Raw genomic sequence first — 17,601 nt, forward strand, 5'->3', positions numbered from 1 at the left:
AAATTCTTCATTAATTGCAGTTTTACATATTTGTTATATTCCATCATTTTGTATTCCTTAAGAACCTCAATTTTTTTTTGCCTGCCACTTCAACTACATTGTGACCTATTTTTCTTTCTTTATTTTATATTCTTTTTAATGTTTTCCTGCCTTTGCTTAATTCTTTTTCATTTTTCGTTTGTGCTTTTCTTTTTTGGGTACCTTGTGAATCTTCATTTAATAGTTAATTTTATACTTTTATTTCTTTCTTGAGGTCAGTCAACTCTTTCTCCTAGGTTTGAGTTTTTGACCTTTTGGGTTTTGTTTTATTTCTGGTTTTAAGTTTTGAATTTCTGATGCAAGAGATATTTCCTATACATACATGTAGAGATTGCTATGATCTTTTCACACTTCACACTTTTCCAGATTTTCTTTTGTTTTTTGGTGGAAAGATAAAATTAAGTTGATTTCTTGTTTGAGATTCTTTAAATTGGTTTTCATATACCTTTGAGTATAGATTTTGTGTATTTACTTTATAGATGTATATTTGGTTTAGTTTACAAAATGATCAATTCGGAGAACTCCTTCCTCTGTTAGTGTGATACAGTAGTTTCTTTGTGGACAGCCTGTTTAGTGAGGAGGGGAAGCCATGTACATGTCCTCCTGTTTTTCTCTTTTTCTTTTGCCTCTTGTATTCTGACTTTCTGCCTGCTTTTCTCTCTAAAAGGCATCTCTTTCTCCTTTTATACTTTTTGACCCAGAAGCAATTCCTTTAAAAATATTCCTATGCATTTTAAGTGCTTTCATGAGGTCACTTCTCTAATCCACTAGTAATCTTTTATGTTTTCACACTTAAGATGGACATATTCTCTTTGGCAGTTATTTTATTTTATTTTATTTTATTTGGCAGTTATTTTAGATTAGCCCTAAATCCATTGCTTGCTTAACTCTGCATTTTGCATGGAACTTCTTAGACTGTCCATGTTCTATGCAAAAACTTACAGAGGTCTTTGAGAGAGTATTCTGGGATTATGTGAACTGAGGTACCACTGTATATTATTTAGTATCGTTTCCTATATTTGTTTTATCAGCTCTAAAGGACTCTGGTAAAATTCTTTGGGTCTTCTAGGTAAAGAATATTGTCTGCAGGTGGGTGTAAGTTTTTTCTTTCATATTTTTTTGCATCCCTTTTATTTCTTTCTCTTGCTTGATTGGGCTGGCTAAAGTTTCAAGTACTGTTTATATAGGAGTCTTGAGACTGGACACCTTGTCTCATTCCTGATTTTAGAGGACGGGCTCTCAGTTTCCCCATCCAGTGTAACATTGACCATGAGTTTATTTCGTGTGGCTTCTATCAGTTTGAGGTAAGGTCCTTCTGTACCTATTTTCATCAGTGTCTCTTCATTATGAATCATGTATTCCTCTTTGTATGCTTTTTCTTCTTTTCAGTACTAGGATTTGAACTTGGGAACTTTGCACTAAGCTACAGCTCCAACTCTTTTTTTATTATTATCATTTTAGATTTTGACAGTCTTGCTAAGTTACCTAGAGTGGGCTTGAATTTGCAATCTTCCTGCCTCAGGCTCCCAAAGTGCTGAGATCACAAGCATAAGTAACTATGCCCAGCTGTTTTTTTATTGTAACTTGACATTATGAATTTTACCTTATTGCTGGATATTTTTGTGTTCAATTAATATTCTTTAAACATATTTTGCATTAGTATTTAAGAGCTTTGTTCTGGAAGTAGTTTGATCCTATTAGGTCTTTGTTTCAAGATAAGAAGTCTCAATACTCATTTTAGTGCTATTTGTACTGTTGAGATTAGATTCTGTGTGTACTTTTACTAGTTCCTTGAGCATCATAATGTACCCTGGTTCTTGGGCACAGGCCACTGTTACTGACCTTTTGTGAGTGAAGGATGCTATTGTATATAAAATTTTCACATGGTCCTTTCCTTTGTTTTTCATATACAGAAGTATCGATTAAACTGCATCATGGCAACCTTCTGTAGGTCGCCAGAGTTCTGTTTTTGTATGCATCTCATTTCTCCCCAGTATTTTGTATTTTGTTCTCAAGTTACCTTGATCACTTCAGACATTTAGGTTTGCATGCTAAATTCTGGATATGTGGCAAAGGTCAAGTAGGTTTCTGTCTATGTGCCATAGCTGTAGGAGACAGAGGACTCACTTTTGTCTCTCATCTGTTGTCTTAAAAATTCTCTATCTTATTAAATTTCTTTTCTGTTTTTTTTTTTTTTAGACAAGAAGATACTGTTACTCCATCTTAGCCCAAAGCACTATGCTCTTTAAATTTTTATATTCAGGATATTTTGTGTTTCTGATGATAAAGCAATAGACAAGCAGAAAGAGCTAAAGAAAGGATATGTTAACTATAGAAAAGTGAAATATTAGCCAGTATTCTTGAATAACTAACAATTCTTTCCTCAAAGTAGGACTGTCTTCAGAGGGGCACATTATAAACAAAAGAAAAAATTTGTTGATTGCTATTCAGATCCTACTTTGATAGTTTTGTAAATTATTTATAATTTAAAACATTAGTGATGATAATGATCCTCTGGTTCTTTGGCTTTTCTCCTGTGTATTTTAGATCTTTTAAATTTTTTTTTTTCTTTTGTCTTTTTCCTTTTTTATCGGTACCAGGGATCGAATTCACAACTGCCTGCTTGCAAGGCAGGCACTTATGCCGCTGAGCTAAATTCCCAGCCCCGATCTTTTAAATTTTAACTGGCTGTAATAGAAATCTGTAATAGCTAAGCCATAGAAATTATTGTACTTCTTGATAGAAATAAAAAGAGGTATGAAAGTATTTTGTTTTCTAAAATTATCAGATCCTGGACCTTATATATATCTTTAAATGGTCTTGACTTTTGTTAACTTTCCATGTGACATTTTTTCTCATGTTGTCAAAAATATTGTGGTCATTTTCATTGACCCATGTTCTCCACATTTCTAATTACTTAAGGAAGTTAAGATTTTACAGTAGATTGTAGTATTTCAATAATTCCCTGAAGAACATAAGTATATTTTTTAATATTTTTTGACAACTATAATTCTCAAATTGTTCTGTGCCCAAATTTTATAGTGTTGTCATATATTCACTTGGTTTTAAAGTTTCTTACTTATGTAATTATTACAGACATCACAGCGGTTTTCTTCACTTGATGAACGGGCAAAGATTCATAAGACTATGTCTCAAGGAGAGATTACAAAGTTGGTGGTGAGACAGAAGTCTTCAGATTCAGATATCAGGTAAAATGTATGCACAGAATTAATGGGATAGTAAAATTTTATTTAAAATTGACTACATACTGAGCTTTGAATTAAATTCACTTACTAGTTTTTCAAGAATAAAATCACCAGTAATGACAAACACTAGAAGTTCAAATGTGTTATGAGCTTTCCTTTCCTGTAAGTTTAGCAGCATGCTGGGAGGAAGTTTATAAATCTTTATATGATTTGTGGAGTTTTTGTTATAAAACAAGAGAGATTAGACCAGGGGAAAGATTGGAAGTATGTTCCAGTTGTGGAGTTCAATTTTGTTTAAGTGTTTTAGAAAAAAGACTTTCAGGAAATATTTCTTTTAAAAAGAGCTTGTAGACTTGTTGGTTTTAAAAGAGATATTTTTGTAATTGTATTATATAAGCATTAGGGTCTTCACTGACAACTTCAAGACCACATTGAACTTTTCTGCTTTGTAATTCTGTCATAGATTACTTTCTCACTGACATTAGAGGCAAATTCAGAGGTTATACTAGAAAGCAAAAATTGAGAAATAAGATACTATATAATACAGTAGAAAGAACGTGTATCTGGAGATAGCAGATTAAATACATGCATTTAATTTCTGTTTCCTTCCCCATTGCCTTCTTCCATTCCTAAAATGACCAAACCCATAAAAGATAAAAGATAATAAAATCAGAAATGTAAATATCTTAATATATAGGAGAAATTGAACCTTTTTTTTTTTTTTTTTTGGTCTTTTTCGTTTTTATCAGTACCAGGGATCGAACTCACAACTGCCTGCTTACAAGACAGGCGCTTATGCTGCTGAGCTAAATCCCCAGCCCCAAGAAATTGAATCTTAATGTCTAAAATGGAGAAAGAAACATCTAGCTTATCAACCCATTCCTAGTAAAACATAAGAAGTATATTGTCAAGATAAAACATCTCTGGCTTAAAGTTTACCAAACCTCATTAAAAATGAGGCACACATTTGGACAAGGGGATTTAGTAACTTCTTGCACACTGAATGTAAAGGTCGCTCAACTTTTTTTTCTCAATTTCTACATTCCCCTTATCCTCTAAAGCTATGATTCAGTCTCAGAACTTTTGTCCTCCCCTGAAGCAAGTTGCTATTAGGCACTCTTCCTACAAAATTGACTATAAGAAGACAGTAGTGGAGAAACCCACTAACACACACTAGAGCTTCCAAGCAGCACTGGGGGCAAAGTGGCGATGACACACAAGAGAAAAACCAAAGAACAAAAGAAGCAAGGACCTAATGTGTGCAAGGCAAACCCTGTGGCACTGAACTATATCTCCAGTCTGTAAGCAACATTTTAAAATCTTTCTTTTAATCTAACTAGATAGTAGTAATTATCTACATGTGCAGAAATATATTAAAGAAACCAGCCTGGCATGGTGATACGCACCTTGTAATCCTGGCTACTCAATAGGCTGAGACAAGAGGATCGTACATTTAAGGCCAACCTGAGCAGTTTAGTAAGACACTGTCTCAAAATTTTAAAAAGAGTTGGGAATGTAGCTCAGTCTGTAGGGTGCTTGTCTAGCATGTCCAAGATCCTGTATTTACTCCCCAGCAGAAAGAAAAGGAACATAACAAAACAAAATTGATAGGTAGATAGATAGATAAAATATAAGTTGGAAAAGATACACTAATCGAAGTATAAAAAACTTCAAGAGTGATGAATACAAGTCCCAGTGGTACTTCTGCAAAATAAATATAGATTACATCCAAGACATCAGTCAAGGCACATGAAAGTGAAGCATTCATGATAAAAAGCTTTTGCAAATTAAAAATACAATAGTATAAAGGTTGAACTCAGAACAAATTGAAAGCAGAAAATATATCTCAAGAGGTTGAGCAAAAAGATTCATTAGATCCAATGACTCAATGATTGGAATTCTGGAGAGACAGAACTGAAAAAATGGTGAAGAGCGATTTACTGTTAATAAAGTAATTCAACTAAATTTCATAAAACTGAAGGACATGACTTTCTGGACTAGAGGGACCCACTGAGTACCCAACATAATGAATGAAAATAGATGCATCAAAAAACATTATAAAACAAGGGAAAAAAGAATCTCCAATGTGATGATGATATGAAAGTATCTTTTCACATAACAGCAGCACAGGAAGCAACAAGGAAAGCCCCTCCAGGTTGGGGTAGGTCAGAAAACTCTTGGGAGGGATTTCTCCAAGAAGACAAAACTACTGGAGTTTCCATTATGTTTCCACATAATGAAAAGTGAGGTATGTACACAGTAAGGAAACACTTAGAGGTCAGTTGCATGCAGAAAAGTGAGGAAGTGTAAATACAGTTTTCATGAGCCTACACCCTGCTAGAATAAAATAGATTACACCTCAACTGTGAATATTATTTATGTGGCAAAAAATGTAATACTGTAATGTATTATTGTAATACATTGTAATAATGTAATATTGAGCTAGCTAAAATTACAGTATTTGTGGTGAAGACAGGAAGCAAGTCATGATATGATGGAAATAGGAGCATATTAAATATCAGAAGAATCAGTTGTATTCGTTCAGGAGGGTTGCCTCAAAGTAGAAGGAAATGGGGTAAGAGTGACAGAAAAATGCTGTGTATATAATAAGCCTCAGGATTGTTTCACTTTAGAAGATAAAAATATGTAAGTTTAGTAATAAGTGTTTTATAAAAGGAGTGGGAGGGAGGAAAAGAGAGAAATTCTGAGACCAAAGGAGGAAGAGAGGGAGGGGAGGAGCAAGCATGGGCTGCAGAGCCAGGTAGACTTGATTTTAACCTCTGTCTCCTTCAGCTCTCCAAGCCTCCATTATGAAAAATACAGATAATAATACTTTATCACAGGAGTTACAAAAATTAGAAATGTTGTTTATAAGGCATAATATATGTCTCCTAATAGATGCTCAAGTTTTTAAAATTGCATTTTAATGCCCTTATTCACAAATCAATGCACAAATAAGTATCCTATTGCAACGTTAAGAGTGCACAACCTGTATTCAGTAAATGTAAGTTGTTATTATCTCAAGGTACCTGACTTGATGGTACCTGACTATGATGAAGGACATTATGTAAACACTGAGAAGAGGCAATACAGTAGGTATGATTCTCAGGTTTGTCACTTACTGGCTGTGTAACCTGTTGTTAAGCCTTCAGTCTTTCAGTTATAGTACAGTTTGAGAATCTCTTTAAAAATGCTTAGAATCAGCAGTGTTTCAATTTCAGATTTTTCAAATTTTGGAACATTTGTGTATATATGTTTTGAGACTAAGACTCAAGTCTAAACATGAAATTCATTTGTTTCATACACATCTTATATACCTATAGGTGATTTAGTACAGTATTTTTAGCATCCCTGGACTTTCACTTGTCATTTAAGGTCAAATGTGGAGTTTTCCACATGTGGTATTGTATTAGCACTCAAAAAGTTTTGTATTGTAGAATATTTGGGATTTCATATTTTGGGGATTATGGATGTTCTACCTGTAAAACTCTCTGTCTCTCTATCTCTGTCTGTCTCTCTGTGTCTCTGTCTCTCTCTCTCTGTCTGTCTGTCTCTCTGTCTCTCTCTCTCTGTCTCTCTCATCTTTCTTCTTTTTTTTTGTAGGCCTCAGAGAGCTAGGATGAGATTCTGGGCCAAAGGGAAACAGGGAGACAAGAAGTCTACGAGAGTAAAACCTGCCACCCAGTCAGAGGTTTTTCCACTCTTTGCTGGCTCAGATGTGATTCCAGCTCATCAGTTTCCAGAAGGTAAAAGTAGACAAAGTGGGGAATTTGTCTTTATAATTTCTGTGTTTTCCTTCTGAAAGTTTACTATTTCTTTAGTATTCACAATAGCATTTCTGTTAGCTAAGTATTCTAATATAAGACAGAACCAGGATTGTTAAATGCTTCCTTAATTGATAAAGTTATATAACTGTATTCAAAGCTCCAAGAATATGTGGCATAAAATAATGAAGTAACAGTCACTATAAGAATGGTTGTGAATCTTAAGCAAGACTTAGTTTCTAAACTGTGAAAATTTAGCCATCATTCATCTAGCTAATAAATTGTTTATTATATGCAAGGAACTGTACTAAACATGTTACAGTTTTTCCAGGGTAGATATGATTATTATTCCAGGTTTACAAATGATAAAGGATTCCAGCTCCAGAGTCCATATTTTTGAGCAATACTATATTAGGTTCCTGTCTATGCTATTTTCTTATAGATGCCTGGCACTTTATCATATAGCTGTTATTTTGGGGCCATGAACAAGAACATACTTGAAAGTACCCACAGTTATTGATTCCGAAGAATTCCAGAAATCCCCGTATTGGATTACTCATTTTTCTGAAGTTTTTTTTTTCTTTTTCAGCATGACTTGAGAGTTTTTAGCTACCATGTAAATGTCATAACATATGTATAGGTCAGAAATGGGTACATGGTTATGAGTGGGAAAATGCCAGCACTGACTAAAATAGAAAGAGGTTCTAGGAGGCAACTGTTATCTCAGAGAGATAAAACTGACCTACTAGCAGTATGAAGCAAAAACTTTTCATATCTAGAATAAAATACAGGACAAGGAGGAAGGATCATCAAGCTTCACATAGGAATGGATAGGCTGGAGAGCATCTTGGCTCTGAAAGAGTGGCAGAAATGTGGACCCCTCTTTTGTGTCTTGGGACTTTGTTTCTATCAGCTGACAAACTGAGATGGAGAAAAACAGTTTATTAAATGGATACTGCAAGTTTAGTTTGGAAAACGTAATTCCTTACCAGTGCATTGTATTCCTAATATCTTATCAGATTGATAGTAATTATTCAGAATTTTCATTTTTTCACAATTCTTTTTGGTGCTAATTCCCAAGCAGTTCTTTACTTGAAAATATAAGCAGATTTCATTGTAGGTTTGCGTTATAAGGGCACCTTATAAAAGTATAGCTTTTTACTTAAATTCAGATAAAAATTTACTAAGAAAGTCCTGGTTTTTAATGGTAAATTGAGGTTATAATGTTGCTGTAGAACACTAGAAAGGAGCTGACAGCAAAATTAAGTAACTAAATATATAGTGTGTTATGTAATAAAATTTAGAGCAGTTGATACTGATTTAAATATACTTGTATCTTTATATTCTTTATTCTGGTGTCATATCTGAGATTGTGTTTATCTCAGTCCCTGCCCAAAGTGACATTTAGTATATAGGGGACTACTTTTTGTTTCATTTCCAAAATTATCTTTTAGATGGACAGAAGGTAAAGAGCATACAAACAGATGTGTTAAATAAGCACACATAAAAGTGGCCATTGTTAGCTGGGCATGCTGGTACATGCCTGTAATCCTAGCACTTGAGAGTCTGAAGCAAGAGGATCATCACAAGTTCGAGAACAGCCTGGACTATAAAGTGAGCTCAAGGCCAACCTGAACTGCATAGTGAGACCCTGTCTCAAAAAAATACAATAAAACAAAACAACAACAACAAAAGTGGCCAATGTTCTCATGAGACTTCAGATGGAGCTTTACAAGTCTCATTTAGTTCTAGATTGTAATGTATTACATGGAATCTCATTTCTGTGGTAAAGAATTGCAGGGGGAAATGGTATGTTCTAATGTAGTATACAAAGCCAGTTCATTCCAGGAATTCTGTTATAAATTCAGATAGTCATTTGGGGGTTGTATAAGAAAATCCTAAATATAATGATACTCAAAAGTAAGCCAGGTTGTGAGCTGTCACCAGATACTGTCAGCAAAGTATTCATGGTTGTAGACTATAGTAAATACGAATAATTACCAAACTCTCTTCATTTGTTAGTGACTTGTAGATAGATAGCTGTTCTTTTAAACAGGTATAATAAAGTTTTGACTGGATTAACAGTGGTAAAATGCTTGTGTGGAACTGAGATTTTGAGGTCTAGGTTGAAGTTCTACAAGGCACTTTCATCTGGGTTTTCAGTATTAAACTTCAACTCTAGGAGATATGATGGCATTTCTCACTAAAAAGTGTTAATTCTTAAATATATTTCTGTACAATTTTGCAATCTGGATTTATTGCCTATGTGTCTGATTTCAGATACTACTTTGCTTTTCAGATAACATATTTGCCTTTTCAGATAAAAAGTATTTGTTTCTTTCAGTGATTTACTGATGGAACTTAAAATGATATGGGTATATTTTACTAACTATATCTTTTGGGCTATCCTGTCTTTAGTTATAGAATTACCTCAGTATCATCCAACACCTCCTTTGAGCCCAGAACTGCCTGGCAGTTGCCAGAAGGAGTTCAAAGAAAACAAGGAACCTTCTCCAAAAGTCAGACGCAGGCGAAGTGTGAAGATCAGCAATGTGGCTGTGGATTCCATACACTGGCAAAATGACTCTGTCCAAATCATAGCAAGTGCCAGTGATTTAAAAAGCATGGATGAATTTCTTTTGAAAAAGGTACATTTTGTTTGCTAAGTTAACCCTCTGAGTACCTTTAGCTGTAGAATGCTTATATGTAACAGAATTTGATGCCCAGAGATAACAGTTGTATATACTCTAGTATGTTAGAGGGTCTGTTCTTTACCTGTATGATGTAAATAATACAATATGAATTAGACTGGATAGATAGGATGTGAGGTTTTGGGGTTTACGATTGACTTCTACTTTACTATAATTGGCACATTACGTTTCACATGTGGAGGTGAGGATTCTTTTTACACATTTGGAATTGTTTTCTTGGTAACCAAGCTATAGAATCATACAATATTGAAAGGCATCCTAGAAATCATCTGGTATTTGGTTGTATATTTATACTTTTACCTTTGTCTCATAGCCTGTGGTTTGTTCTTTTAGAGTAATCATTATTGAAGAGATGATAATGTTTCCACTATTACATTTGCTATTGTATTTGCCTCTTTTTTTAAAAATAAAACATTTGTGACAAGGCCTCACTTTGGGTCTCATACTGGCCTTGAACTCACACTACATAGCCCAGGCTGGCCCCAAACTCGCAGCAATCCTCCTGTATCAGCCTCCCAAGTACTGAGATTATAGGCATGTGCCACCATACCCAGCTTCTTTAAAACTTTTTATTTTTATTAGTGCATGTTTGCTGTACTTTATTACATTCATTGTGGAAAGTTGGTACATGTACATAACACATCTTAATTCTTTTTATGTCCCCTTCCCACTTCCATCTTCCATCTCTTGGCCCTCTTATAATTGCCTCTTTTTAATTAATTGTGTGCAATTCTTTCGGTGGTTCCTAGATGAATGACCTAGATAATGATGACAGCAAGAAGGATACACTAGTAGATGTTGTGTTTAAAAAAGCCCTGAAAGAATTTCGGCAGAATATCTTCAGCTTTTATTCATCTGCATTGGCGGTAAGTTTGAGTATGTTAGGAGATTTTCAGTAGTTAACCACATGAAAAATTTGGTGATACTCTAGAAGATACTACATTTAACTAGAGAATTTCAAGGGGTTTTTTTTGTTTGTTTTAGAGATAAGACAAAAAGTTAAAGACAAGAAGAGTGAATGGCCTCAGATTAATAGTGTTCTTAAGTTCCTTTGAGTAGTTTTCCCTACTCTCATTTTGACCTGTCATTATCCTTTTAGCTCTGTCAAAAGCTATAACTTGTAATTTTTCCGCTTTGTAAAATGTATTATATATTTTTCCCTAGTGGAATTAGGGCAATATGTGTTTATTGATTTCTGTATAGCATTTTATGCCATTTTCAAATTTACCTTATACTTTTTACAGGATATTTGTTACATTTTAGAAAATTAAATTTTGTTGCTAATGTGTATAATACATGTTTTGGTCTATTGACTCATTAGTGTTTAACAATTATATTTTTAAAATAGTAATTCATAACTTCTGCACTTTTGCTTTTGTTCAGTCTCTTGTATTCACTGTGAAAAGGGATATCAGGAACACTTGTTAGTTTATACTTCACTTTGGTACTTTTTTCAACATAAGATTTTTGCTGCTGAAAACAGGAAATTATACAGCCAAAACAAGCAGGAAATGTAAGACTGTAATAACTGGGTGTGGTGGCACATGTCTGTAATCCTAGCACTCAGGAGACAGGAGAATTGCTGTGAGGTAGAGGCCAGCTTGGGTTACAGTGTGAGTTCAAGGCCAGCCTGAACTGCATGGTGAAACCTTGTCTCAAAAAGACTCCTCCCCCACAAAAAAGACTAATAAAAGTCCCCAACTTATAAAAAAATTAACTAGGTTTGAGGAGGAAGAAGATTGTCCACTTTTTTCTAATCCTGCCCAGATACTTAAAAATTTGATGTCTTTTTCAGCTTCATACCTGTAATTCCTTCATACTTATTATTAGGAGTATTGGGTACTCTAGTGTGCACTGAATTACACAGGAATGGACATCATGTGTAAAACAGTACTAAACAGTTGATTTTTTTTTAACACTATCAAAAAAAGTTCAAAACACCATCAAAAAAGTCTAAAGAAAATAAATTTTAAATGTATGTAGTACTTTCTGATCAGAAAAGGCTTTTTTTCCTTATAGAATTCTACTTTTTGTTTAAATGAATAAAAAGGAATTCTATTTGATTCCTTCACAAATAATATAGTGTCTTTCTGAGCGTATCAGTCTTCTTCAGAAAAATAAGTTAAAGGCTATCTGATAGTCTTTTTATTTTAGAGTAGAACTGTATAAACAAGGTCATTTATGTGGAAATTAATAATTAAAAGAGATAGCAACTGCTTCTACAATTTTACAGTTACATAAAATTGGAAAGCCAGACTTAAGGGAACAGTTCCTGAGACTTACTCAGTTATTTCATTGTTTAAACTGCTAGGCCTTTTCAAAAACTTAGGTTTTATTCTGGTTCTGGCTCTTTACTGGATAGGAGTTTCATATGCCATGTGACCCCATGACCATGGTTTTTAGAAAGTATGTCAGGAGATTAATCTTCATTCTAACTACAGTATTACTCATTACAGGTTTATTTAGACTTCTATATTTAAGACATTTCCACCAGCTTGAACTACTAATGGTACATGCATGACTGTCCCATCTGGTGACATGGTGTAGTCATACATGTGTGGACTGTCATGAATGTGTTAAAGAATTTTTCATGAAGTCTTACATTGCTCATTTCTTTTTAGATGGATGATGGGAAAAGCATACGATATAAAGACCTCTATGCACTATTTGAGCAGATTTTGGAAAAGACCATGAGGCTTGAGCAGCGTGATTGGAGTGAATCTCCAGTGAGAGTTTGGGTCAACACTTTTAAAGTGTTTCTAGATGAATACATGAATGAATTCAAGACTTCTGATAGCATAGCCACAAAGGTAAATGTGACATATTTTGACGCCTAAAAAGATCCAGTTATGAATTCTTTTTAAGACTCTGTTTAAGTCATCTGATATTTAGGAAAAACATATCAACTTAGCATTACTGTAGAACTCCTCTCTGTCTTACAAGTTTGTTAGACCATATTTTCTAGTTTTTTCTTTCTGGTGGTGGTGGTGTTTTTGTTGTACTAGAGATTGAACTCAGGGCCTTTGCACTGAGTTACGGCTCCCATCCTTCTGTTTTGAAAATTTTTTTCTGAGAGAGGGTCTTGGTAAGTTACTTGTTGCCCAAACTGTACTTAAACTTACAACTTGCCTGTCTCAGCCTCCCAGAGTACTAGCATTACACGGTGCATCACCAATGCAGTTAGTGAGATCATATTTTTCTAAATTCTCTGCAATGAGTACATTCTTCACTGAGTTAAATACATAAGGTTTTACCCTCAAGATTGTACTCTTCAGCTTTAATACAGATCAGTACCTAAATTTCCTTTGAAAAACATTGGTTAAAAATGTTTCTCATTGTTAGGGATATAGCTCAGTGGCACAAGTGCCTGGTTGGCAAATGCAGGGTCCTGAGTTCAATTCCTGGTACTGAGGGAAAAAATTTTCTCATTGTAGTCTTTACCTAAGATCTCAAAAATTACACTTCTTTTTGTATAAGGTTTCAGGAAAACATGTGTTTTAGCTTACGGCTGTTATTTGATACAAAAGATTTGAGCTCATAATCAAAAGATACCGTAAATGTTTAAAAGTATATTACAAATATATAACTATTGACCTCAAAATATTCCTCTTTCCTTGGAGCACACTATCCCGCCAACTTTTCCCTTTTCCAGAGCAGTTCTGAAGTTCTCTTTCATGGCGGTCTCTGGTTACATTGTCATTGCTCCCTTAATACCTAATCAGTCAAAAACGCTTGCTTTTCATGCTCATTTTGACTTTGGGGAAGAGCAAGCCATGATGCCAGATGCAGTGAAAAAAGGTAGATGAGTGCGCGTTGTAATTTTTTTTACCGGCCTGCCTTTCTGTGAAATGGCACAACATTTACATATCACATATCCTAAAGTCACTCTCAAGCTGGGAGTAGTGGTGCATGCCTATAATCCCAGTATTTGAGAGGCCAAAGCAGGAGGATCACTAAGAGTTTAAGGCCAACCTGAATGGCATAGCAAAATCCTGTCTCAAATAAATGAATGAATGAATGAATGAATGTTAAATCACCCACAAAAAAGAACTTCTGGACTACTTCAAAAAGTGGAAAAGAACAGTGGGATGAGTTGAAAATGAGGCAGTATATTTTGAGGGAAGATTGACAGCAATGTATATTTTACTGTAATGATTTTTTAAAAATTTTAAATGTTCACCATATATTTTGATCATTCTTCATCTGTTACCTATGTTTATAAGTTTTAAAGAGTATGTTCAGGTTTTTCTGTACTGCAGTCATCAGGAAATGTCAGCGCTTTCTTGTGTCTCAAGTAATACCTTTTGATGTTTAGCTCTGTAGTAGTTTTCCAAATACAAAAGTAGGAAGTAAAATCTTTAAAATGAATAACGGTTAGAATAGTCATTTACATTAATAATGGTGTGACTTCTGGAAAGAACTGAGATTTCAAAAGTATGTCTATATCTTTTCATTTTCTGGATTTTATAGCACTGTACAGTACCTTTTAAAAAATAAGGATTTGTTTATTACCTGTTGAGCAAATAACATTTGCAAGGAAGTAAGAAAAGATGTCTTTGTTGTTTCAGTTTCTTTATTTTTCCTTACCCCTACCAGGTGCCAAAAACTGAAAGAAAGAAAAGAAGAAAAAAAGAAACTGATTTGGTAAGTCTTCAGTTTTTTATGTTATAAAGAAGGAACTTTCAGATCAATGTCTTTAATATCACATAGTGTTTCTCTGGGTATACTGTAAAAGGAATAGGTTTGTGGGGTACTTAATACATTCCTATGAGCTTGAACCATTCAGTCAACCTGCCCAGCTGCAAGATGTGCAAATTGTGGCCCTGTTGTGAAAGTGTTAAGTCATACATGTCTTTAAAATATTTAGAATGACAGATGTTTCCTAGTGGACAGGTGACTTCCTAAAATAGACAATTTAAAATGTTTTCTTATAAAGGTACAAGCATAATCTCTTTCCTAACTAGGGATGCTATCTTTATAGTTTTGAGTTCTGTGAACTTCTCATATAAATGAAATCATATAATGTATAGGATTTTGCATATGATTCCTAGTATGTTTTCGAGGTCCATCTGTGTTGTATAATTAGTAGTTCATGATTTTTTTTTTTTTTGTCTTTTTCATTTTTATCGGTACCAGGGATTGAACTCACGACCGCCTGCTTGCAAGGCAGCTGCTTATGCCGCTAAGCTAAATCCCCAGCCCCCTAGTTCATGATTTTAGGCCTGAATAGAATTCTAATATGTGGATGTATCCCTAATTGATAGGGATATTTTATTTATCCCTATCAATTCATAGATATTTAGATTATTTTATTGACTGTTAAGAATAGTACTACTATGAACATTGATATATTAGTCTTTTTATGGACATACGTGTTTAGCTCTCTTAGATATAAACCTGGGAGTTTAATTACTGGATCACATGGTAACTCTGAAGGTTAAAATTTTCAGAAACTGCCAAACTGTTTCCCATACTACCATATAGACCAGAGAATTCTGTATTTTCTGCATCTTTATTAATGCTTTCTGTTGTCTTTTTTTTGGCAGCTATTTTAGTGGGTATGATTTAGTATCCTACTATCTTTTGCACATAACTAATGATAGTAACTATCAATTTCCAGTTTCTATTGGCCTTTCATATTTCTTCTTTAATGAAATTTCTATTCAGTATTTTGATAATTTTTTAATTGGATTGACTCACTGTGTTATATTACATTGTCTATTAAGGAAGTATTTTATCAAGTACAGTATATGATTTGTAGATATTTTCTGCTCATGTGTGTTTTTTTTAAATAATGCATTTGAAGATTAAATTTTAAATTTTAATGAAGGCTAAAACAATGGTGTCACAGAACATAAGTTTATTGATGCGATTTTTCTTTATTACAACATACCTGTAGTATATAACACTTAATGTTCCTCATATGGAAATGATATATACACACAACACATCTTAATTCCTTTTTTCATCTTTTTTTCTGTCCCACCCTCTCTTGATCCTCTTTCTATTTGAGAAAGATCTGTCTCCCTACTTCCTTATCTTTTATTTTGCTCTTTCTTTATAATTTGGGTTTCCCATATAAAAGAAATCATGCAATATTTAACCTTGTGTTTCTGATTTATTTTACTTAACAGTATGGTCTCAAGGCACAATTATCTTCCTGAAAAGGACTCAAGTTCATCTTTCTTTAAGTAGAGTAGTACACCATTGTATGTACAAACATTTTCTTTATCCATTCGTCGATGGAGATATAGGCTGCTACCAAAATTTAGCTGTTATGAATTGTGCTGCTGCAAACATGGTATGCACGTATCACTGTGCATGATGTCTCTAACTCTTATGAGGATGATACTTAGAAGGGGAATAGCTCGAATCTCTAGATTTAGTTTTTTGTCAAATCAGACCTCTAGATTGAGTTTTCTTGAGGACTCTACACTGATTTCCATGGTGATTGTACTAGTTTACATCTCTACTAACATTGTAGAAGGGTTCTTTTTTTCCCCTTTAAGCCTCACTAGCATTTGTTATTATTTGGTTTCTTGATGATTACTGTTCTTTCTGGGGTAAGGTGGAATTTCAGTGCTGCTTTATTTTGCATTTCTCTAATGGCCAATGATGTTGAACATTTCTTCATGTATTTGTTGGCCATTCGTCCTTTTTTTATCAAACATCTGTTCACTGTCTATTGGTTTTATTGTTGTTGTGGGGTTTTTTTGTTTTTGTTTTTTGTTTTTTGTTTTTGTCTTTTTGAGACAGGGACTCACTATGCAGTTTAGGCTGGCTTTTGAGCTCACTTTGTAGTGCAGGCTGGTCTGAACTCACAATGACCCTCCTGCCTCAGTCTCCCAAGGGCTGCGATTACAAATGTGTGCCACCATGCCCAGCTAAGGGGGCTAGTTTTTAAAAATGCTTTAGTCTAGATATTAGTCCTCAGTCTGAGGAATAAAAATTTTTTTTGCCCATTTTTTAGGTTGTCTTTTAATTTTGTTGATTATTTCTTTTGCTGTGCAGAAGCTTATAAATGTAATGTGTTCCCATTTGTTGATCCTTGGTATATTTCCTGTGTTGTGGGTTTGTTGAAAAAATTCTTGTCTATGCCTTTCTCTTCAAGAGTTTTATCTATTTTATCTTCCAGCAGGTTATTTTTGTTTTTAACATTTAGTTTTTGATCCTTTTTGATTTTAGTTTACTACATAGTAAGAAATAAGAGTGTAGAGTTAATCTTCTGCATGTGGATAGCCAGTTTTTCGAACATTAATATTAAAGAGAGGGGTGCTGGGGATTTAGCTCAGTGGCATGAGCACCTGCCTGGCAAGTACAAGGTTGAGTTCGATCCCTAGCAAACCCCCCCCCCCAAATTAAAGAGACTATCTTTAGTGTATGTTTTTGGCCTCTTTGTCAAAGATCAAGTAGCTGAATGTGTTTGGAGTCGTTTCAGCATCCTCTGTTATGTTCTATTGATCCTCCTGTCTCTCTTTGTGCCAATACCATGCTGTTTTATTACTGTACCTGTGATGGATTGATGACTGGTGGTCAGCTTGTAATATCAGGCGAACTGAAACTGCATGGTGCTGAGTGTGGATGGCTCGCCTGAGGATTGCTGCCAAGTTTAAAAGGAGAACTGGAGAGGAAGAAGTAGTGTTGTTGATTCTCCTGAGTGTTGTTGACTCTCCTTTTGTTGCCTTTGGATCTCCTAGAGGTGTTTGTCAAGATTCTTTCCTGATAAAACTTGGCAATTCTCATTGTCAGAGGCACTCAGGCCCTTGTGGTCTCTGAGAATGACTGCAGTTCACTTTGCGAGCTCTGGTCCTTACTTGAGCATTGCTTCCTGGCTCTGGAGAGGAAGAGGGTGTGCTATTTGATCTCCTGGAGGGGGAAAAA

At 34.5% G+C, this 17,601-nt stretch overlaps 1 protein-coding gene across 10 annotated transcripts in view; it reads left to right on the plus strand.

Annotated features, from left to right (window-relative positions):
• Myo9a (myosin IXA) overlaps positions 1 to 17,601 on the plus strand; it is a 351,801-nt gene that overhangs the window by 289,440 nt on the left and 44,760 nt on the right. For all 10 annotated transcript variants that reach the window (XM_063246690.1, XM_063246689.1, XM_063246687.1 and 7 more), the window contains 6 exons: positions 3,136 to 3,248; positions 6,849 to 6,991; positions 9,428 to 9,657; positions 10,470 to 10,586; positions 12,342 to 12,530; positions 14,317 to 14,364. In XM_063246690.1, the coding sequence (XP_063102760.1) occupies positions 3,136 to 3,248; positions 6,849 to 6,991; positions 9,428 to 9,657; positions 10,470 to 10,586; positions 12,342 to 12,530; positions 14,317 to 14,364 (840 nt within the window). The remainder of the gene's footprint in view (positions 1 to 3,135; positions 3,249 to 6,848; positions 6,992 to 9,427; positions 9,658 to 10,469; positions 10,587 to 12,341; positions 12,531 to 14,316; positions 14,365 to 17,601) is intronic.

Source organism: Cavia porcellus, unplaced genomic scaffold (assembly GCF_034190915.1).
Source record: "Cavia porcellus strain 051 isolate PalLab524CR breed Dunkin Hartley unplaced genomic scaffold, mCavPor4.1 scaffold_4, whole genome shotgun sequence".
In the NCBI taxonomy this organism is placed as follows: domain Eukaryota; kingdom Metazoa; phylum Chordata; class Mammalia; order Rodentia; family Caviidae; genus Cavia; species Cavia porcellus.